We start from the raw sequence: 21,117 nt of genomic DNA on the forward strand, positions 1-21,117 counted from the left end.
ACCCTCTACTTCTCTATGTTTTCTCCTGAGCCCCTGGAAGAACATGCCACAGAGGAAAAGAGAATCAGACGCCAAGGCTTGGATGCAAAACAACTTTATTGAGACTAAAGAAGAAAAGGAGGAGGCTCACGGAAGGCATCTGGAGCAGCAACTATGGTGCAGTGGGGGTGTCCATCTGCCTGGACTCCAGAGATAGGGAGGGAGAGAAGCCAAGAGGTCCCACTAGGCTAACATTGCATGGTGGTGACAGGAAAGGAATGCAAAAGAAAGGGAAACGAGTCATAGAAGGCAACAGAAAGCTAACAGCATAAATTTAACGTTCCAAAACTTCCATCTTCATTCTGGCACCATGTTCTGAGGTCTTGGAGGTTGTTCCTTACGGATGTCACCATCAGCTTTAGCAGGGACGACAGCAACTGTTGCCATAGCAGTTGGTGATGCAGGAGATGTCAAAGCCCCCAGAGCTGATGGGCACTCCCTCACAGCTGAGGATGCTGCCAACAGCAGCAGAGGCGGAGGATCCCACGGCGGTGTTCTGTGGGGAGGAGCTGAGGATGGGCCCAGGCAGGGTCACCAGCACAGCAGGCGGCTGAATGACAACGTGGGAGCTCTGGCACTGCCTGACACAGCACTCATTGCAGCTGCTGGCCAGCGGGCAGGGGCCACAGGGCTGGCAGCAAGGCTCACAGGGCCTGCAGCAGGACATGGCTCGGGTTCACAGGTGCACCTGGCACAGAGGGCAGGGAGGAAGAACAAAGTGATAACACGTGAGAAGCAGCACTGCACCCAAACAACCTTCAGACCTTCCCTCCCCTGCCCTCTCCCAGCACAAGCCTTGCAACCGCCGTGGGCTCTTGTAGCCCCTCTCAGCTGAGACCTCCAGCCAGGCAAGAACTGGTCTTCAAGCAGCAGGAGGAGGAGGACAAGAGGCTTTGCACTCACCTGATTCCTGAAGAGGAGGAGGAGGTGAGAGAAGTGGATGAGAGAGCAGAGACTTGGGCTGCCTTTTATAGCAGTCCTGCCCTGCCTCAGGCCCACAGGCACCTTTGTGGAAGTCATAATTTTCTGACCGGATCATTTCAAATATGCACTGTCCAGTTAATGGTAGGGTCTGTATCCTGATTTCCTGCATTTCTGCCTTTTCATTTCCTGGCTTCTGCCATGTGCATTCCTATCTGAAGTCTTCTGTTAAGGCCGGGATGAGAGAAACAAGAATTTCTGGGGTATAAACACGTCAGAGTGGGCAGAATGCTTGGACCATGGTCTGATAGCATTCCATGCAGGCACATGTTGCATTTTTATTCCTCCCTCCTAAGTCAGCATAATTGTTCAACAATCCATGCCCATTTCTCCGCCTCATTCCTGCTGTTTTCTTGTGCTTTATTTTGTTTCTTTCCAGTAGCTTCAGCAAGGATACTTCTCCCTGAAAAGTGCTGCCCTACCTCCCTAGGTCCCTTCTCCAGCCACATGCTGGTCTTTCTCTCCACATGTTCTTACCAACAATCCTTGATGGTTATTACCAGCTGTGCTGGGTTGATCTTGGCTGGACAGCCAGTGCCCTGCAGCCACTCTATGATTCTCCATTCTGAGGTGAACAGGGTTGGGAAAATATGTAGGAAATTAAATTGAATATTAAGATATGGCAATTGGCAGTTGGCCATATCTGTTCACCCCATCCTCCCTTCAGCAGGGACTCAAAGAATCGAGATCCAGACATTCAGCTTCCTCCTGCTCTAATCCCCAAACCTCCTGCTAATACAAAGGAGCAAGATCTGAAATTGGGCTGCCAATCATTAATGTGTAGCCATTACTCTCCCGGACTCCCAGAGCCTCCAGGGAAGTCCAGTATCCCAAGCCCGGCTCTAGCACCATCTTGGTGGCTCCCGAGGCTTGGGACTGCAGTCAAAACTTGGAGTAGTAGGAAGCACTGAACAACACCTCAACTTTCCTTGCTTAATCCAGTGTATTGTTCTCTCTAGACATCACTCACAGTGCAGCAATGCATGAATAGAATTCCCTAGAGTACAGTTGTAGACAAGTGCTCTCCTATGTGGAGAACACTCCAAATGCAGGACTGCAGCACTCAGGGGTGTGTTCACACAAGTGCAAAAGCACATGGATGTGCAGATACTCACAGACACTGTGGTTAACGCAGCAGTGCAACAGGTCCCTCAGAGACTGTGCATGCAGAGAAGGAGTACTAAAAGATTTTAAGAGAAGGACAAGGATGATACTCAAGGGAGGCGTAGGGTGCTGAGCCAAAGACTGGAGGGCTGGGAAAGCAGGGGCCCTTGCGGTCATCAGAAACATAAAAAATACAAAAGAGTGCCCCACGTAGGCATCACCTGCATCCCCGGGATCACGTCTGCACTTAGTTCATTTGTATCATGTCTATGGCCCAGTCTCACACATCCTTGCCCCCAGGAATCATGGAATCATGCATACCAGCACTCAAAAGAATTGTCGGTGAGGGATTGGGAATGAGGTAAGCCAGGAAATGCAAAGTCATGATAGAGGGAAAATCCAACTCATGCCATACCATTCCCAGAGACCTTTCCATTCACTTGGGATCATGCAGGAATATCGTCACCTCCACAGCACAAACTGTGGGCCCTGAGGCACTGTGGGGCCAGGATAAAAGGCAGCCACACTGGGGGCTTTCTCATCCACTGTTGTCACCTCTTGCTCCTTGGGAACCAGGTGAGTTGGAAGCCCTTTTCTCCTCCACCCTCTCCAAGACAGCATTGAGCTTTCTGGCCCTTGTTGCTGCTCCTTGTTCTTCCGGGGCTGTTGTGCACTGGTGCTGGTGTGGGCAGAGGGGACAGCGTGTGTTCTGGCCAGAGGCTGGGCTGGGCTGTGGGGCTGATTTTCCTGCAGGTTAGGCAGGAGCAGAGCTGGGCCTGGCTGAGCTGGGAAGGAGGGTGCTGGGCTGAGGCAAAGGATGCCCAGGTTGGGGCTGGCCAGGCTGAAGCTGTGCAAGCAGCAGGGGCCTTGTGCTGCTGGGGCTGCCTTGCGGGCTGTGTCTGAGGTGTGCGTGTGCTCTGCTTCCTCCCTGCCCTCTGTGCCAGGTGCAGCGCCAGGCTCCAGACATGTCCTGCTCTGAGAAGTGCCAGCAGTGCCAGCCCTGCGAGCCTTGCTGCCAGCCCTGTGGCCCCTGCCCGCTGGCCAGCAGCTGCACTGAGTGCTGTGTCAGGCAGTGCCAGAGCTCCCACGTTGTCATCCAGCCGCCTGCTGTGCTGGTGACCCTGCCTGGGCCCATCCTCAGCTCCTCCCCACAGAACACCGCCGTGGGATCCTCCACCTCTGCTGCTGTTGGCAGCATCCTCAGCTGTGAGGGAGTGCCCATCAGCTCTGGGAGCTTTGACATCTCCTGCATCACCAACTGCTGTGGTGGCAGCACATGCTGTCGTCCCTGCTAAAGATGCTGCTGCCAACATCCTCAGGCAAGAACCTTGGACTGTGATGATGGAATGAAGTCAGAACTGAACACATTGGATTTCGAACTTCGAACTGTTCTTTTCTTCTTCTCCTTGTCTTATTTTTCTCTTCCCTTCCTTTCCTGTTAACATCACTAGATGCCAACCTAGTGGGACCTGCTGGCCTCCTTCCCTCAGAAGCCCATGACATCAGACATCTCTGCTGCATCTTAGTTGCTGCACTTGGGTGCACTCTCTGAGCCTTCTTCTTCTCTTCTCTTGATTCAATAAAGTCCTTTTGCATTCAAACCTCGGCCTCTGATTTCTTATCCTTTCTGTGAAACTCGTCCATTTCCACACACTGGAAAAAGGGTGGAGGAAGTATAGTGTTGCAATCCCTGAAGTGCAATTTTATTTGTTCCTTCTTGTTTTGGAGGTGGCAAAGATGTCCCTCTCTGTGAGGACAGTGAGACATTGAAATAACTTGCCCAAAAAGGTTTGTAATCCCTCAAGATCGGAAATGTGCAAGATCAGGATGTACACAGCTTTGTGCAATCTGATTTAGTGGGTGTCATCAGTGCCCCTCTGTTGAGGGAAGAAGGACAAGAAAGAAATGGTCTTGAAGTTGCCTTCCAGCCCAAACCATTTTGAATGAAATCTGCTTGCACAGAGGCATCGGCAGTGGGACAAATGTGGTCAGTGCTGGGCAGTGCTGAGTCCCCTTTGCACACAGCTGGAGCTGACTCAGTCACAGCTGGCTGGAGGCACTGGACTCTTCTCACAGAGCCCATTTCTGCAGCCTTGGTCACAAAGTGTGCCATCATGAGCAACCATGACACAGGTGGAAGCCCTGCTTCCTGGGAAATTGCCAGCCATCACTTCCTGAGGGAAGGAGGCCATAATTTCATTTTCTTTCCCAGTGTACTCGTGCATGCATAATCTTTCACTTTACCTTTGGCAAACTTCCAACACTCAAGCTTCAAGTTGTTATCAGTTTGGTTTTATCTTGTCATTCTGCCTGAGAAAGGGGATTGACAGAGCAGGTTGCTGGGCACCATCCATCCAGCCAAGGGCCATCCAGCACAGCTCGCAGCCCAGCCCAGGGCAAGAGCAGGAACGAGCTGCAGAAGCAGGCATGGAGTGCTGACGAAAGGGAGATGTAATAGAGGGGAAGCAAGACCACAAAGAACACCTTCTGTCCCCTATCCATTCCCAAAATGGGCCAGGAAAACAGGCTGCATGTGAAAACTCATGGGATGTCACAAAGGGAAGCGGGAGAGAAGGGCAGGGACACAGGGAGAATGAGAGTGATGCCCTGAGTGCTTGGCCACAAAGAAACCCACAGGAATGACACAGGTTTGGGTCATGCGCCTGCATGGAATGCCACCAGACCATGATCCAACTATTCTGCCTACTCTGACGTGTCCATATCCCGGAAATTCTTGGATCACTCATTTCTGGCCCTAGAAAGAGTCTTCAGAGAGGAAAACACAGGGCAGAAGCCAGGAAATAGAGGCTGCAGTGCAGGAAACCAGGACACTGCCCCTGCCATTAACTGGGATGGTGCACATTTGACATGAGCTGGTCAGAAAATTATGGCTTCCCCTAAGGTGCCTGTGGGCCTGAGGCAGGGCAGGACTGCTATAAAAGGCAGCCCAAGTCTCTGCTCTCTCATCCACTTCTCTCACCTCCTCCTCAGGAATCAGGTGAGTGGGAAGCCTCTTCTCCTCCACCTGCTGCTGCTGCTGCTTCAAGACCAGTTCTTGACTGGCTGGAGGTCTCAGCTGAGAGGGGCTGTCATAGTGCAGGGCTGGGAGCTGCTTGTACTGGGAGAGGGCAGGGGAGAGAAGGTCTTGTGCAGACAGAGAGAGGCTGGGACTTGGCTCAGGTGGCTCCTGGTCTTTGAGCTGGGCACTGCAGTGGGGGCCAGGAGGTGCCTTGGCTGCAGGGTGTTTGGGTGCCGTGCTGCTTCTCATATGTCCTCACTTTGTCCCTCTCCCTGCCCTCTGTGCCAGGTGCACCTGTGAGCCCGAGCCATGTCCTGCTGCAGGCCCTGTGAGCCTTGCTGCCAGCCCTGTGGCCCCTGCCCGCTGGCCAGCAGCTGCAATGAGTGCTGTGTCAGGCAGTGCCAGAGCTCCCACGTTGTCATTGAGCCGCCTGCTGTGCTGGTGACCCTGCCTGGGCCCATCCTCAGCTCCTCCCCACAGAACACCGCCGTGGGATCCTCCACCTCTGCTGCTGTTGGCAACATCCTCAGCTGTGGCGGAGTGCCCATCAGCTCTGGGGGCTTTGACATCTCCTGCATCACCAACTGCTATGGCAACAGTTGTTGTCGTCCCTGCTAAAGCTGCTGGCAACATCTCTGGGCCAGAACCTCCATAACGTCAGAACGTGGAGCTGCACTGAAGATGGATCTTTGGAACAATGGATTTGTGCCCTTGATTTACTGCACTTTTCTTCCACCCTCTTCCCTTCCCTGCCTTTCCTGTCAGCACCTCCCTTTGCCAGCCTAGTGGGGCCGCTTTGACCTCCTTCTGTCCCTCTGCTGGCCCGGCAAATGGACATCCCCACTGGGCCCCACTGGCTGCTCCTTTTGTCCTCTTTCAGCTACCTTCTTCTCTACCTTAGACTCAATAAAGTTGTTTTGCATCCAAACCTGGTCCTCTGCTTTCTCATTCCTTGTGTGGGAACTCTTCCACTCAACTCAGGGCAAAAGCTGGAGGAAGCTGAGGGTGGACACTCCGCGGTGGCCTTTACTATGGGCCTTTTCTATTGTAGCTCTAAACACATCCCTGGCTTCACCAAAATACTGATCATCGGAAGAAGATGATGTCAAATGGTCACAGGAGTGGGAGTGGGAAACAGCAGTGCCTGGGGATATTCTACAACCTCCTCTCTTTAAACTCCTCCCTCTCCTTGGCTTTCTGCTCAGCCCTAAACCAGACAAGCAGAGATGAGGGGTTTCACAGGATCAATTTAACATGAGGACAGAACCAAAAACATTCTGGCACCATGTTGGAGGATGCCACTGTTTCCTCTTCTGGATTTGGGAGAGGAGAAACTCTCCCATTTCCTGGCCACCAAATCCCAGACATGGTCAAATGTTTTTCTCCAGCTGACTCCTTCTCTTTGACAGAAACATTTTCCCACAGCTCCTGGACTATAGGGCAAAGGCCACTGTGGTCAGTGGACTCTCCAATCCCCACAGAGAAAACAGTACTCTGCCACATCAAAACTTCTCCATGGGGCAGGAACAAGGAACCTGGGAAACAGGTGAAGGCACCAAGGGTGCCTGGAGGTGGCATCCTAGGGATGGCCTGGGTTTGGGATTGTCCCTGAGAGATGTGAGTGCCGTGGCCCTGTGCAGGTTCCTGCAGAGAAGGAACTGGGGGCTGAGTGTGTGTCAGTGGCTGGCCCTGCTGGGCAGGGAAGGCCCTCCAGGCCGTGCAATGGCTGGGCTGAGAGCTCAGCTCAGGCCCAGCTGTGCACACAGAGCCAGGGCACTGACACACTGCCAGCCTGGCCAGGGGTGCTCAGAGTTGAGCCCAGAGCACAGAGCCCAGCACACGGGCACAGGCACACGGGCAGGGGGATTGCACACAAGGGCCCTGCCCTGTGCACAACCATCCCTGTGCAGGCCAGAGGCTCTCAGGGGCTGTTCCCAGCAGGGCACAAGCACAGGCATGTGCAGACACTGGCACACACTGGGCCACAGCCACACTGCCACGCACATGATTGTGGGGGAGCACATGGGGCAGATGCCTGAGGAAGGGATGGCACTGAGGAGATGCTGGGGAGCTCCCAGCCAGAGCAGATTCTGGCAACACCAAGCAGGACACAAGCTCAGGTAGCCCTGCTACAGGAGTCTCATGCACTGTGAAGGCTGAGGAGGAAGGCAAAGAGGTTTTACCTCAAAGGCAAGGCATGAAGGAGAGCCGTTGGGTGATGAGCCAAAGACTGGAGGGCTATGAGCAGATGAGGCACTTCCAGTCAGCAAGATCAGAAAATAACTCCAAGAATGCCTCAGGCAGCCATCACCTGCCTCCTTGTGATCCCTTCTGCACATAGTTCATGTTTTATGACCACACTGACACATCCTTGCCCCCAGGAATCATGGAAACCCAAATACAAGCACTCAAAAGAATTGTCCGTGAGGGATTGGGAATGAGGTAAGCCAGGAAATACAAAGTCATGGTAGAGGGAAAATCCAACTCATGCCATACCATTCCCAGAGATCTTTCCATTCGTTTGGGATTATCGTCACATCCACAGCACAAACTGTGGGCCCTGAGGCACTGTGGGGCCAGGATAAAAGGCAGCCACACTGGGGGCTCTCTCATCCACTTCTGTCACCTCCTGCTCCTTGGGAATCAGGTGAGTTGGAAGCCCCCTTCTCCTCCACCCTCTCCAAGACAGCATTGAGCTTTCTGGCCCTTGTTGCTGCTCCTTGTTCTTCCGGGGCTGTTGTGCACTGGTGCTGGTGTGGGCAGAGGGGACAGCGTGTGTTCTGGCCAGAGGCTGGGCTGGGCTGTGGGGCTGATTTTCCTGCAGGTTAGGCAGGAGCAGAGCTGGGCCTGGCTGAGCTGGGAAGGAGGGTGCTGGGCTGAGGCAAAGGATGCCCAGGTTGGGGCTGGCCAGGCTGGAGCTGTGCAGGCAGCAGGGGCCTTGTGCTGCTGGGGCTGCCTTGCGGGCTGTGTCTGAGGTGTGCGTGTGCTCTGCTTCCTCCCTGCCCTCTGTGCCAGGTGCAGCGCCAGGCTCCAGACATGTCCTGCTCTGAGAAGTGCCAGCAGTGCCGGCCCTGCGAGCCTTGCTGCCAGCCCTGTGGCCCCTGCCCGCTGGCCAGCAGCTGCACTGAGTGCTGTGTCAGGCAGTGCCAGAGCTCCCACGTTGTCATTCAGCCGCCTGCTGTGCTGGTGACCCTGCCTGGGCCCATCCTCAGCTCCTCCCCACAGAACACCGCCGTGGGATCCTCCACCTCTGCTGCTGTTGGCAGCATCCTCAGCTGTGAGGGAGTGCCCATCAGCTCTGGGGGCTTTGACATCTCCTGCATCACCAACTGCTGTGGTGGCAGCACATGCTGTCGTCCCTGCTAAAGATGCTGCCACCAATGTCCTCAGGCAAGAATCTCAAAGACCTCGGACTGTGATGATCGAATGAAGACAGAATTTAACACAATGTATTATGAGCTTTGGACTATTGTTTCCTTATTGTCCTCCTTTCACTTTTCCCTTCCTTTCCTGTCACCCCCACTCAATGCCAGGTTAGTGGCACCTACTGGCTTCCTTCCCTTGGCAACGCAGTAGGTCAGACATGCTACTGCATCTTTCTTGCTGTTCTCGAGCGACCTCTCTGATCCTCCATATTTTCTAATTTTGACTCAATAAAGTTTCTATTGCATTCAGACCTTGGTCTCTGATTTCTCCTTCTTTCCGTGACAACTCTTCAACTTTGCTCAATTGCAAAAGTGTGGAGGAAGAACAGCGTTGCAATCCCTGCCTTGTAATTTTATTTTTCCATTTCCCTTGGAGCTGACAAAGATGTCCCTCTCTGTGAGGACACTGAGGCAATGTTTTTAACATGCCCAAAATGGTTTGCATGCCTCAGCCCTGGAAGTGTGCAGGACCAAATTGGAAAAAGCTTGGAGAAAGCTCGTTAAGTGGGTTTCATCAGTGACCCTCTGTTGAGGGAAGGAGGATGAGTAAGAAATGGTCATGAAGTTGCCTTCCAGCCCAAACCATTTTGAATGAAATCTGCTTGCACAGAGGCATCAGCAGTGGGACAAATGTGGTCAGTGCTGGGCAGTGCTGAATCCCCTTTGCACACAGCTGGAGCTGACTCAGTCACAGCTGGCTGGAGGCACTGGACTCTTCTCACAGAGCCCATTTCTGCAGCCTTGGTCACAAAGTGTGCCATCATGAGCAACCATGACACAGGTGGAAGCCCTGCTTCCTGGGAAATTTCCACCCATCACTTCCTGAGGGAAGGAGGCCATAAATTCATTTTCTTTCCCAGTGTACTCGTGCATGCATAATCTTTCACTTTACCTTTGGCAAACTTCCAACACTCAAGCTTCAAATTGTTATCAGTTTGGTTTTATCTTGTCATTCTGCCTGAGAAAGGGGATTGACAGAGCAGCTTGCTGGGCACCATCCATCCAGCCAAGGGCCACCGAGCACAGCTCGCAGCCCAGCCCAGGGCAAGAGCAGGAACGAGCTGCAGAAGCAGGCATGGAGTGCTGACGAAAGGGAGATGTAATAGAGGGGAAGCAAGACCACAAAGAACACCTTCTGTCCCCTATCCATTCCCAAAATGGGCCAGGAAAACAGGCTGCATGTGAAAACTCATGGGATGTCACAAAGGGAAGCGGTAGAGATGGGCAGGGATAGAGGAAGAATGAGAGTGATGCCCTGAGTGCTTGGCCACAAAGAAACCCACAGGAATGACACAGGTTTGGGTCATGTGCCTGCATGGAATGCCACCAGACCATGATCCAACCATTCTGCCTACTCTGACGTGTCCATATCCCGGAAATTCTTGGATCACTCATTTCTGGCCCTAGAAAGAGTCTTCAGAGAGGAAAACACAGGGCAGAAGCCAGGAAATAGAGGCTGCAGTGCAGGAAACCAGGACAGAACCCCTGCCATTAACTGGGATGGTGCACATTTGACATGAGCTGGTCAGAAAATTATGGCTTCCCCTAAGGTGCCTGTGGGCCTGAGGCAGGGCAGGACTGCTATAAAAGGCAGCCCAAGTCTCTGCTCTCTCATCCACTTCTCTCACCTCCTCCTCAGGAATCAGGTGAGTGGGAAGCCTCTTCTGGTGATGCTCCTGCTGCTTCACGAGCAGCTCTTGCCTGGCTGGAGGTCTCAGCTGAGAGGGGCTGTCGTAGTGCAGGGCTGGGAGCTGCTTGTGCTGGGAGAGGGCAGGGGAGAGAAGGTCTTGTGCAGACAGAGAGAGGCTGGGACTTGGCTCAGGTGGCTCCTGGTCTTTGAGCTGGGCACTGCAGTGGGGGCCAGGAGGTGCCTTGGTTGCAGTGTGTTTGGGTGCCGTGCTGCTTCTCATATGTCCTCACGTTGTGCTTCTCCCTGCCCTCTGTGCCAGGTGCACCTGTGAGCCCGAGCCATGTCCTGCTGCAGGCCCTGTGACCCTTGCTGCCAGCCCTGTGGCCCCTGCCCGCTGGCCAGCAGCTGCAATGAGTGCTGTGTCAGGCAGTGCCAGAGCTCCCACGTTGTCATTGAGCCGCCTGCTGTGCTGGTGACCCTGCCTGGGCCCATCCTCAGCTCCTCCCCACAGAACACCGCCGTGGGATCCTCCACCTCTGCTGCTGTTGGCAACATCCTCAGCTGTGGCGGAGTGCCCATCAGCTCTGGGGGCTTTGACATCTCCTGCATCACCAACTGCTATGGCAACAGTTGTTGTCATCCCTGCTAAAGCTGCTGGCAACATCTCTGGGCCAGAACCTCCATAACGTCAGAACGTGGAGCTGCACTGAAGATGGATCTTTGGAACAATGGATTTGTGCCCTTGATTTACTGCACTTTTCTTCCACCCTCTTCCCTTCCCTGCCTTTCCTGTCAGCACCTCCCTTTGCCAGCCTAGTGTGGCCGCTTTGACCTCCTTCTGTCCCTCTGCTGGCCCGGCAAATGGACATCCCCACTGGGCCCCACTGGCTGCTCCTTTTGTCCTCTTTCAGCTACCTTCTTCTCTACCTTAGACTCAATAAAGTTGTTTTGCATCCAAACCTGGTCCTCTGCTTTCTCATTCCTTGTGTGGGAACTCTTCCACTCAACTCAGGGCAAAAGCTGGAGGAAGCTGAGGGTGGACACTCCGCGGTGGCATTTACTATGGGCCTTTTCTATTGTAGCTCTAAACACATCCCTGGCTTCACCAAAATACTGATCATCGGAAGAAGATGATGTCAAATGGTCACAGGAGTGGGAGTGGGAAACAGCAGTGCCTGGGGATATTCTACAACCTCCTCTCTTTAAACTCCTCCCTCTCCTTGGCTTTCTGCTCAGCCCTAAACCAGACAAGCAGAGATGAGGGGTTTCACAGGATCAATTTAACATGAGGACAGAACCAAAAACATTCTGGCACCATGTTGGAGGATGCCACTGTTTCCTCTTCTGGATTTGGGAGAGGAGAAACTCTCCCATTTCCTGGCCACCAAATCCCAGACATGGTCAAATGTTTTTCTCCAGCTGACTCCTTCTCTTTGACAGAAACATTTTCCCACAGCTCCTGGACTATAGGGCAAAGGCCACTGTGGTCAGTGGACTCTCCAATCCCCACAGAGAAAACAGTACTCTGCCACATCAAAACTTCTCCATGGGGCAGGAGCAAGGAACCTGGGAAACAGGTGAAGGCCCCAAGGGTGCCTGGAGGTGGCATCCTAGGGATGGCCTGGGTTTGGGATTGTCCCTGAGAGATGTGAGTGCCGTGGCCCTGTGCAGGTTCCTGCAGAGAAGGAACTGGGGGCTGAGTGTGTGTCAGTGGCTGGCCCTGCTGGGCAGGGAAGGCCCTCCAGGCCGTGCAATGGCTGGGCTGAGAGCTCAGCTCAGGCCCAGCTGTGCACACAGAGCCAGGGCACTGACACACTGCCAGCCTGGCCAGGGGTGCTCAGAGTTGAGCCCAGAGCACAGAGCCCAGCACACGGGCACAGGCACACGGGCAGGGGGATTGCACACAAGGGCCCTGCCCTGTGCACAACCATCCCCGTGCAGGCCAGAGGCTCTCAGGGGCTGTTCCCAGCAGGGCACAAGCACAGGCATGTGCAGACACTGGCACACACTGGGCCACAGCCGCACTGCCACGCACATGATTGTGGGGGAGCACATGGGGCAGAGGCCTGAGGAAGGGATGGCACTGAGGAGATGCTGGGGAGCTCCCAGCCAGAGCAGATTCTGGCAACACCAAGCAGGACACAAGCTCAGGTAGCCCTGCTACAGGAGTCTCATGCACTGTGAAGGCCGAGGAGGAAGGCAAAGAGGTTCTACCTCAAAGGCAAGGCATGAAGGAGAGCCGTTGGGTGATGAGCCAAAGACTGGAGGGCTGGGAGCAGATGAGGCACTTCCAGTCAGCAGGAACAGAAAATAACCCCAAGAATGGCTCAGGCTGCCATCACCTGCCTCCTTGTGATCTGTTCCACACTTAGTTCTTGTCTCTTACCCACACTGACACATCCTTGGCCCCAGGAATCATGGAATCTTGCATCACACACTCAGAAGAAGTGTCGGTGAGGGAATGGGAATGAGGTAAGCCAGGAAATACAAAGTCATGGTAGAGGGAAAATCCAACTCATGCCATACCATTCCCAGAGATCTTTCCATTCGTTTGGGATTATCGTCACATCCACAGCACAAACTGTGGGCCCTGAGGCACTGTGGGGCCAGGATAAAAGGCAGCCACACTGGGGGCTCTCTCATCCACTTCTGTCACCTCCTGCTCCTTGGGAACCAGGTGAGTTGCAAGCCCCTTTCTCCTCCACCCTCTCCAAGACAGCACTGAGCTTTCTGGCCCTTGTTGCTGCTCCTTGTTCTTCTGGGGCTGTTGTGCACTGGTGCTGGTGTGGGCAGAGGGGACAGCGTGTGTTCTGGCCAGAGGCTGAGGCTGGGCTGAGGGGCTGATTTTCCTTCAGGTTAGGCAGGAGCAGAGCTGGGCCTGGCTGAGCTGGGAAGGAGGGTGCTGGGCTGAGGCAAAGGATGCCCAGGTTGGGGCTGGCCAGGCTGGAGCTGTGCAGGCAGCAGGGGCCTTGTGCTGCTGGGGCTGCCTTGCGGGCTGTGTCTGAGGTGTGCGTGTGCTCTGCTTCCTCCCTGCCCTCTGTGCCAGGTGCAGCGCCAGGCTCCAGACATGTCCTGCTCTAAGAAGTGCCAGCAGTGCCGGCCCTGCGAGCCTTGCTGCCAGCCCTGTGGCCCCTGCCCGCTGGCCAGCAGCTGCACTGAGTGCTGTGTCAGGCAGTGCCAGAGCTCCCACGTTGTCATTGAGCCGCCTGCTGTGCTGGTGACCCTGCCTGGGCCCATCCTCAGCTCCTTCCCCCAGAACATCGCCGTGGGATCCTCCACCTCTGCTGCTGTTGGCAGTATCCTCAGCTGTGAGGGAGTGCCCATCAGCTCTGGGGGCTTTGACATCTCCTGCATCACCAACTGCTGTGGTGGCAGCAGATGCTCTCGTCCCTGCTAATGATGCTGTCGGCAACATCATCAGGCAAGAACCTCCAAGACCTCGGAACATGGTTCTGGAATGAAAATGGAATTCTGGGTTAATTGATTTAAGGCTTTGGACTATTGTCTCCTTCTGGTTCTCCTCTTTTTTTTGTCATGCCTTCCTCTCCTTTCATCACTACCACTCAATGCCTGCTTGTGGGACCTGCTGTCCTCCTTCCCTTCACAACCCAGGACATCAGACCTCCCTGCTGCATCTTAGTTGCTGCTCTTGGATGCCCTCCCTCACCCTCCATATTTGCTTCTTTTGACTCAATAAAGTTTCTTTTGCATTCAAATGCTGGCCTCTGATTCCTTCTTCTTTATCTGACATGTCCTCCACCTTGCTTACTGGAAAAAGGGGGCAGGACGCTCAGCATTGCAATTCCCGCAGTAAAATTTTATTTTTCCCTTTCCTTTGGACCTTGCAAAGATATCTTCTCTCTGTGAGATAGCGGAGGCATAGAAACACCTTGCCCAGAAAGGGTTTAGATTCCTCAGCCCTGCAAGTGTGCAAGACCAGTCTGGACACAAATTGGATCAAGAGGGAGGTTTAAACTCAACTGGTTTAGTGGGTGGCCAACTATTGAGGAAGGTCGAACAGGAAAGAAATGGTCTTGAAGTTGCCTTCCAGCCCAAACCATTTCGACTGAAATCTGCTTGCACAGAGGCATCAGCAGTGGGACAAATGTGGTCAGTGCTGGGCAGTGCTGAATCCCCTTTGCACACAGCTGGAGCTGACTCAGTCACAGCTGGCTGGAGGCACTGGACTCTTCTCACAGAGCCCATTTCTGCAGCCTTGGTCACAAAGTGTGCCATCATGAGCAACCATGACACAGGTGGAAGCCCTGCTTCCTGGGAAATTTCCACCCATCACTTCCTGAGGGAAGGAGGCCATAATTTCATTTTCTTTCCCAGTGTACTCGTGCATGCATAATCTTTCACTTTACCTTTGGCAAACTTCCTTCATTCAAGCTTCAAGATATTATCAGTTTGGTTTTATCTTGTCATTCTGCCTGAGAAAGGGGATTGACAGAGCAGCTTGCTGGGCACCATCCATCCAGCCAAGGGCCATCCAGCACAGCTCGCAGCCCAGCCCAGGGCAAGAGCAGGAACGAGCTGCAGAAGCAGGCATGGAGTGCTGACGAAAGGGAGATGTAATAGAGGGGAAGCAAGACCACAAAGAACACCTTCTGTCCCCTATCCATTCCCAAAATGGGCCAGGAAAACAGGCTGCATGTGAAAACTCATGGGATGTCACAAAGGGAAGCGGTAGAGATGGGCAGGGATAGAGGAAGAATGAGAGTGATGCCCTGAGTGCTTGGCCACAAAGAAACCCACAGGAATGACTCAGGTTTGGGTCATGCGCCTGCATGGAATGCCACCAGACCATGATCCAACCATTCCGCCTACTCTGATGTGTCCATATCCCGGAAATTCTTGGATCACTCATTTCTGGCCCTAGAAAGAGTCTTCAGAGAGGAAAACACAGGGCAGAAGCCAGGAAATAGAGGCTGCAGTGCAGGAAACCAGGACACTGCCCCTGCCATTAACTGGGATGGTGCACATTTGACATGAGCTGGTCAGAAAATTATGGCTTCCACGAAGGTGCCTGTGGGCCTGAGGCAGGGCAAGACTGCTATAAAAGGCAGCCCAAGTCTCTGCTCTCTCATCCACTTCTCTCACCTCCTCCTCAGGAATCAGGTGAGTGGGAAGCCTCTTCTGGTGATGCTCCTGCTGCTTCACGAGCAGCTCTTGCCTGGCTGGAGGTCTCAGCTGAGAGGGGCTGTCATAGTGCAGGGCTGGGAGCTGCTTGTGCTGGGAGAGGGCAGGGGAGAGAAGGTCTTGTGCAGACAGAGAGAGGCTGGGACTTGGCTCAGGTGGCTCCTGGTCTTTGAGCTGGGCACTGCAGTGGGGGACAGGAGGTGCCTTGGTTGCAGTGTGTTTGGGTGCCGTGCTGCTTCTCATATGTCCTCACGTTGTGCTTCTCCCTGCCCTCTGTGCCAGGTGCACCTGTGAGCCCGAGCCATGTCCTGCTGCAGGCCCTGTGACCCTTGCTGCCAGCCCTGTGGCCCCTGCCCGCTGGCCAGCAGCTGCAATGAGTGCTGTGTCAGGCAGTGCCAGAGCTCCCACGTTGTCATTGAGCCGCCTGCTGTGCTGGTGACCCTGCCTGGGCCCATCCTCAGCTCCTCCCCACAGAACACCGCCGTGGGATCCTCCACCTCTGCTGCTGTTGGCAACATCCTCAGCTGTGGCGGAGTGCCCATCAGCTCTGGGGGCTTTGACATCTCCTGCATCACCAACTGCTATGGCAACAGTTGTTGTCGTCCCTGCTAAAGCTGCTGGCAACATCTCTGGGCCAGAACCTCCATAACGTCAGAACGTGGAGCTGCACTGAAGATGGATCTTTGGAACAATGGATTTGTGCCCTTGATTTACTGCACTTTTCTTCCACCCTCTTCCCTTCCCTGCCTTTCCTGTCAGCACCTCCCTTTGCCAGCCTAGTGTGGCCGCTTTGACCTCCTTCTGTCCCTCTGCTGGCCCGGCAAATGGACATCCCCACTGGGCCCCACTGGCTGCTCCTTTTGTCCTCTTTCAGCTACCTTCTTCTCTACCTTAGACTCAATAAAGTTGTTTTGCATCCAAACCTGGTCCTCTGCTTTCTCATTCCTTGTGTGGGAACTCTTCCACTCAACTCAGGGCAAAAGCTGGAGGAAGCTGAGGGTGGACACTCCGCGGTGGCATTTACTATGGGCCTTTTCTATTGTAGCTCTAAACACATCCCTGGCTTCACCAAAATACTGATCATCGGAAGAAGATGATGTCAAATGGTCACAGGAGTGGGAGTGGGAAACAGCAGTGCCTGGGGATATTCTACAACCTCCTCTCTTTAAACTCCTCCCTCTCCTTGGCTTTCTGCTCAGCCCTAAACCAGACAAGCAGAGATGAGGGGTTTCACAGGATCAATTTAACATGAGGACAGAACCAAAAACATTCTGGCACCATGTTGGAGGATGCCACTGTTTCCTCTTCTGGATTTGGGAGAGGAGAAACTCTCCCATTTCCTGGCCACCAAATCCCAGACATGGTCAAATGTTTTTCTCCAGCTGACTCCTTCTCTTTGACAGAAACATTTTCCCACAGCTCCTGGACTATAGGGCAAAGGCCACTGTGGTCAGTGGACTCTCCAATCCCCACAGAGAAAACAGTACTCTGCCACATCAAAACTTCTCCATGGGGCAGGAGCAAGGAACCTGGGAAACAGGTGAAGGCCCCAAGGGTGCCTGGAGGTGGCATCCTAGGGATGGCCTGGGTTTGGGATTGTCCCTGAGAGATGTGAGTGCCGTGGCCCTGTGCAGGTTCCTGCAGAGAAGGAACTGGGGGCTGAGTGTGTGTCAGTGGCTGGCCCTGCTGGGCAGGGAAGGCCCTCCAGGCCGTGCAATGGCTGGGCTGAGAGCTCAGCTCAGGCCCAGCTGTGCACACAGAGCCAGGGCACTGACACACTGCCAGCCTGGCCAGGGGTGCTCAGAGTTGAGCCCAGAGCACAGAGCCCAGCACACGGGCACAGGCACACGGGCAGGGGGATTGCACACAAGGGCCCTGCCCTGTGCACAACCATCCCCGTGCAGGCCAGAGGCTCTCAGGGGCTGTTCCCAGCAGGGCACAAGCACAGGCATGTGCAGACACTGGCACACACTGGGCCACAGCCGCACTGCCACGCACATGATTGTGGGGGAGCACATGGGGCAGAGGCCTGAGGAAGGGATGGCACTGAGGAGATGCTGGGGAGCTCCCAGCCAGAGCAGATTCTGGCAACACCAAGCAGGACACAAGCTCAGGTAGCCCTGCTACAGGAGTCTCATGCACTGTGAAGGCCGAGGAGGAAGGCAAAGAGGTTCTACCTCAAAGGCAAGGCATGAAGGAGAGCCGTTGGGTGATGAGCCAAAGACTGGAGGGCTGGGAGCAGATGAGGCACTTCCAGTCAGCAGGAACAGAAAATAACCCCAAGAATGGCTCAGGCTGCCATCACCTGCCTCCTTGTGATCTGTTCCACACTTAGTTCTTGTCTCTTACCCACACTGACACATCCTTGGCCCCAGGAATCATGGAATCTTGCATCACACACTCAGAAGAAGTGTCGGTGAGGGAATGGGAATGAGGTAAGCCAGGAAATACAAAGTCATGGTAGAGGGAAAATCCAACTCATGCCATACCATTCCCAGAGATCTTTCCATTCGTTTGGGATTATCGTCACATCCACAGCACAAACTGTGGGCCCTGAGGCACTGTGGGGCCAGGATAAAAGGCAGCCACACTGGGGGCTCTCTCATCCACTTCTGTCACCTCCTGCTCCTTGGGAACCAGGTGAGTTGCAAGCCCCTTTCTCCTCCACCCTCTCCAAGACAGCACTGAGCTTTCTGGCCCTTGTTGCTGCTCCTTGTTCTTCTGGGGCTGTTGTGCACTGGTGCTGGTGTGGGCAGAGGGGACAGCGTGTGTTCTGGCCAGAGGCTGAGGCTGGGCTGAGGGGCTGATTTTCCTTCAGGTTAGGCAGGAGCAGAGCTGGGCCTGGCTGAGCTGGGAAGGAGGGTGCTGGGCTGAGGCAAAGGATGCCCAGGTTGGGGCTGGCCAGGCTGGAGCTGTGCAGGCAGCAGGGGCCTTGTGCTGCTGGGGCTGCCTTGCGGGCTGTGTCTGAGGTGTGCGTGTGCTCTGCTTCCTCCCTGCCCTCTGTGCCAGGTGCAGCGCCAGGCTCCAGACATGTCCTGCTCTAAGAAGTGCCAGCAGTGCCGGCCCTGCGAGCCTTGCTGCCAGCCCTGTGGCCCCTGCCCGCTGGCCAGCAGCTGCACTGAGTGCTGTGTCAGGCAGTGCCAGAGCTCCCACGTTGTCATTGAGCCGCCTGCTGTGCTGGTGACCCTGCCTGGGCCCATCCTCAGCTCCTTCCCCCAGAACATCGCCGTGGGATCCTCCACCTCTGCTGCTGTTGGCAGTATCCTCAGCTGTGAGGGAGTGCCCATCAGCTCTGGGGGCTTTGACATCTCCTGCATCACCAACTGCTGTGGTGGCAGCAGATGCTCTCGTCCCTGCTAATGATGCTGTCGGCAACATCATCAGGCAAGAACCTCCAAGACCTCGGAACATGGTTCTGGAATGAAAATGGAATTCTGGGTTAATTGATTTAAGGCTTTGGACTATTGTCTCCTTCTGGTTCTCCTCTTTTTTTTTGTCATGCCTTCCTCTCCTTTCATCACTACCACTCAATGCCTGCTTGTGGGACCTGCTGTCCTCCTTCCCTTCACAACCCAGGACATCAGACCTCCCTGCTGCATCTTAGTTGCTGCTCTTGGATGCCCTCCCTCACCCTCCATATTTGCTTCTTTTGACTCAATAAAGTTTCTTTTGCATTCAAATGCTGGCCTCTGATTCCTTCTTCTTTATCTGACATGTCCTCCACCTTGCTTACTGGAAAAAGGGGGCAGGACGCTCAGCATTGCAATTCCCGCAGTAAAATTTTATTTTTCCCTTTCCTTTGGACCTTGCAAAGATATCTTCTCTCTGTGAGATAGCGGAGGCATAGAAACACCTTGCCCAGAAAGGGTTTAGATTCCTCAGCCCTGCAAGTGTGCAAGACCAGTCTGGACACAAATTGGATCAAGAGGGAGGTTTAAACTCAACTGGTTTAGTGGGTGGCCAACTATTGAGGAAGGTCGAACAGGAAAGAAATGGTCTTGAAGTTGCCTTCCAGCCCAAACCATTTCGACTGAAATCTGCTTGCACAGAGGCATCAGCAGTGGGACAAATGTGGTCAGTGCTGGGCAGTGCTGAATCCCCTTTGCACACAGCTGGAGCTGACTCAGTCACAGCTGGCTGGAGGCACTGGACTCTTCTCACAGAGCCCATTTCTGCAGCCTTGGTCACAAAGTGTGCCATCATGAGCAACCATGACACAGGTGGAAGCCCTGCTTCCTGGGAAATTTCCACCCATCACTTCCTGAGGGAAGGAGGCCATAATTTCATTTTCTTTCCCAGTGTACTTGTGCATGCATAATCTTTCACTTTACCTTTGGCAAACTTCCTTCATTCAAGCTTCAAGATATTATCAGTTTGGTTTTATCTTGTCATTCTGCCTGAGAAAGGGGATTGACAGAGCAGCTTGCTGGGCACCATCCATCCAGCCAAGGGCCATCCAGCACAGCTCGCAGCCCAGCCCAGGGCAAGAGCAGGAACGAGCTGCAGAAGCAGGCATGGAGTGCTGACGAAAGGGAGATGTAATAGAGGGGAAGCAAGACCACAAAGAACACCTTCTGTCCCCTATCCATTCCCAAAATGGGCCAGGAAAACAGGCTGCATGTGAAAACTCATGGGATGTCACAAAGGGAAGCGGTAGAGATGGGCAGGGATAGAGGAAGAATGAGAGTGATGCCCTGAGTGCTTGGCCACAAAGAAACCCACAGGAATGACTCAGGTTTGGGTCATGCGCCTGCATGGAATGCCACCAGACCATGATCCAACCATTCCGCCTACTCTGATGTGTCCATATCCCGGAAATTCTTGGATCACTCATTTCTGGCCCTAGAAAGAGTCTTCAGAGAGGAAAACACAGGGCAGAAGCCAGGAAATAGAGGCTGCAGTGCAGGAAACCAGGACAGAACCCCTGCCATTAACTGGGATGGTGCACATTTGACATGAGCTGGTCAGAAAATTATGGCTTCCACGAAGGTGCCTGTGGGCCTGAGGCAGGGCAAGACTGCTATAAAAGGCAGCCCAAGTCTCTGCTCTCTCATCCACTTCTCTCACCTCCTCCTCAGGAATCAGGTGAGTGGGAAGCCTCTTCTGGTGATGCTCCTGCTGCTTCACGAGCAGCTCTTGCCTGGCTGGAGGTCTCAGCTGAGAGGGGCTGTCATAGTGCAGGGCTGGGAGCTGCTTGTGCTGGGAGAGGGCAGGGGAGAGAAGGTCTTGTGCAGACAGAGAGAGGCTGGGACTTGGCTCAGGTGGCTCCTGGTCTTTGAGCTGGGCACTGCAGTGGGGGACAGGAGGTGCCTTGGTTGCAGTGTGTTTGGGTGCCGTGCTGCTTCTCATATGTCCTCACGTTGTGCTTCTCCCTGCCCTCTGTGCCAGGTGCACCTGTGAGGCCCGAGCCATGTCCTGCTGCAGGCCCTGTGAGCCTTGCTGCCAGCCCTGTGGCCCCTGCCCACTGGCCAGCAGCTGCAATGAGTGCTGTGTCAGGCAGTGCCAGAGCTCCCACGTTGTCATTGAGCCGCCTGCTGTGCTGGTGACCCTGCCTGGGCCCATCCTCAGCTCCTCCCCACAGAACACCGCCGTGGGATCCTCCACCTCTGCTGCTGTTGGCAACATCCTCAGCTGTGGCGGAGTGCCCATCAGCTCTGGGGGCTTTGACATCTCCTGCATCACCAACTGCTATGGCAACAGTTGTTGTCGTCCCTGCTAAAGCTGCTGGCAACATCTCTGGGCCAGAACCTCCATAACCTCAAAACGTGGAGCTGCAC

General features: G+C 54.3%; 5 protein-coding genes and 4 pseudogenes across 5 annotated transcripts; 8 read left to right on the forward strand and 1 right to left on the reverse strand.

Moving 5' to 3' along the window:
* Positions 1–397: 397 nt before the first annotated feature.
* LOC131568621 (feather keratin Cos2-2-like) lies at positions 398–1,078 on the reverse strand (annotated as a pseudogene).
* A 2,011-nt stretch (positions 1,079–3,089) lies between these two features.
* LOC131568662 (feather keratin Cos2-2-like) lies at positions 3,090–3,419 on the forward strand. Its single transcript, XM_058820766.1, has one exon. It carries the CDS (start codon positions 3,090–3,092, stop codon positions 3,417–3,419), a length of 330 nt encoding a protein of 109 aa, XP_058676749.1.
* Positions 3,420–4,992: 1,573 nt separating this feature from the next.
* On the forward strand, positions 4,993–5,761 carry LOC131568620 (feather keratin Cos2-2-like; annotated as a pseudogene).
* Positions 5,762–8,179: 2,418 nt separating this feature from the next.
* On the forward strand, positions 8,180–8,509 carry LOC131568609 (feather keratin Cos2-2-like). The gene has a single exon (XM_058820711.1). It carries the CDS (start codon positions 8,180–8,182, stop codon positions 8,507–8,509), a length of 330 nt encoding a protein of 109 aa, XP_058676694.1.
* A 2,029-nt stretch (positions 8,510–10,538) lies between these two features.
* LOC131568610 (feather keratin Cos2-2-like) lies at positions 10,539–10,847 on the forward strand. The gene has a single exon (XM_058820712.1). The coding sequence runs from the start codon at positions 10,539–10,541 to the stop codon at positions 10,845–10,847; it is 309 nt and encodes a 102-aa protein (XP_058676695.1).
* A 2,418-nt stretch (positions 10,848–13,265) lies between these two features.
* Positions 13,266–13,595, forward strand: LOC131568653 (feather keratin Cos2-2-like). The gene has a single exon (XM_058820756.1). The coding sequence runs from the start codon at positions 13,266–13,268 to the stop codon at positions 13,593–13,595; it is 330 nt and encodes a 109-aa protein (XP_058676739.1).
* Positions 13,596–15,189: 1,594 nt separating this feature from the next.
* LOC131568601 (feather keratin Cos2-2-like) lies at positions 15,190–15,952 on the forward strand (annotated as a pseudogene).
* A 2,418-nt stretch (positions 15,953–18,370) lies between these two features.
* LOC131568652 (feather keratin Cos2-2-like) lies at positions 18,371–18,700 on the forward strand. Its single transcript, XM_058820755.1, has one exon. It carries the CDS (start codon positions 18,371–18,373, stop codon positions 18,698–18,700), a length of 330 nt encoding a protein of 109 aa, XP_058676738.1.
* A 1,595-nt stretch (positions 18,701–20,295) lies between these two features.
* Positions 20,296–21,059, forward strand: LOC131568630 (feather keratin Cos2-2-like; annotated as a pseudogene).
* The last annotated feature ends 58 nt before the right edge of the window (positions 21,060–21,117 follow it).

Source organism: Ammospiza caudacuta, chromosome 27 (genome assembly GCF_027887145.1).
Source record: "Ammospiza caudacuta isolate bAmmCau1 chromosome 27, bAmmCau1.pri, whole genome shotgun sequence".
Lineage (NCBI taxonomy): Eukaryota > Metazoa > Chordata > Aves > Passeriformes > Passerellidae > Ammospiza > Ammospiza caudacuta.

What these genes read in the sequence shown, in the direction of transcription:
- LOC131568662 (XM_058820766.1), top strand. Translation starts at nt 3,090, where the DNA reads ATGTCCTGCTCTGAGAAGTGCCAGCAGTGCCAGCCCTGCGAGCCTTGC.
- LOC131568609 (XM_058820711.1), top strand. Translation starts at nt 8,180, where the DNA reads ATGTCCTGCTCTGAGAAGTGCCAGCAGTGCCGGCCCTGCGAGCCTTGC.
- LOC131568610 (XM_058820712.1), top strand. Translation starts at nt 10,539, where the DNA reads ATGTCCTGCTGCAGGCCCTGTGACCCTTGCTGCCAGCCCTGTGGCCCC.
- LOC131568653 (XM_058820756.1), top strand. Translation starts at nt 13,266, where the DNA reads ATGTCCTGCTCTAAGAAGTGCCAGCAGTGCCGGCCCTGCGAGCCTTGC.
- LOC131568652 (XM_058820755.1), top strand. Translation starts at nt 18,371, where the DNA reads ATGTCCTGCTCTAAGAAGTGCCAGCAGTGCCGGCCCTGCGAGCCTTGC.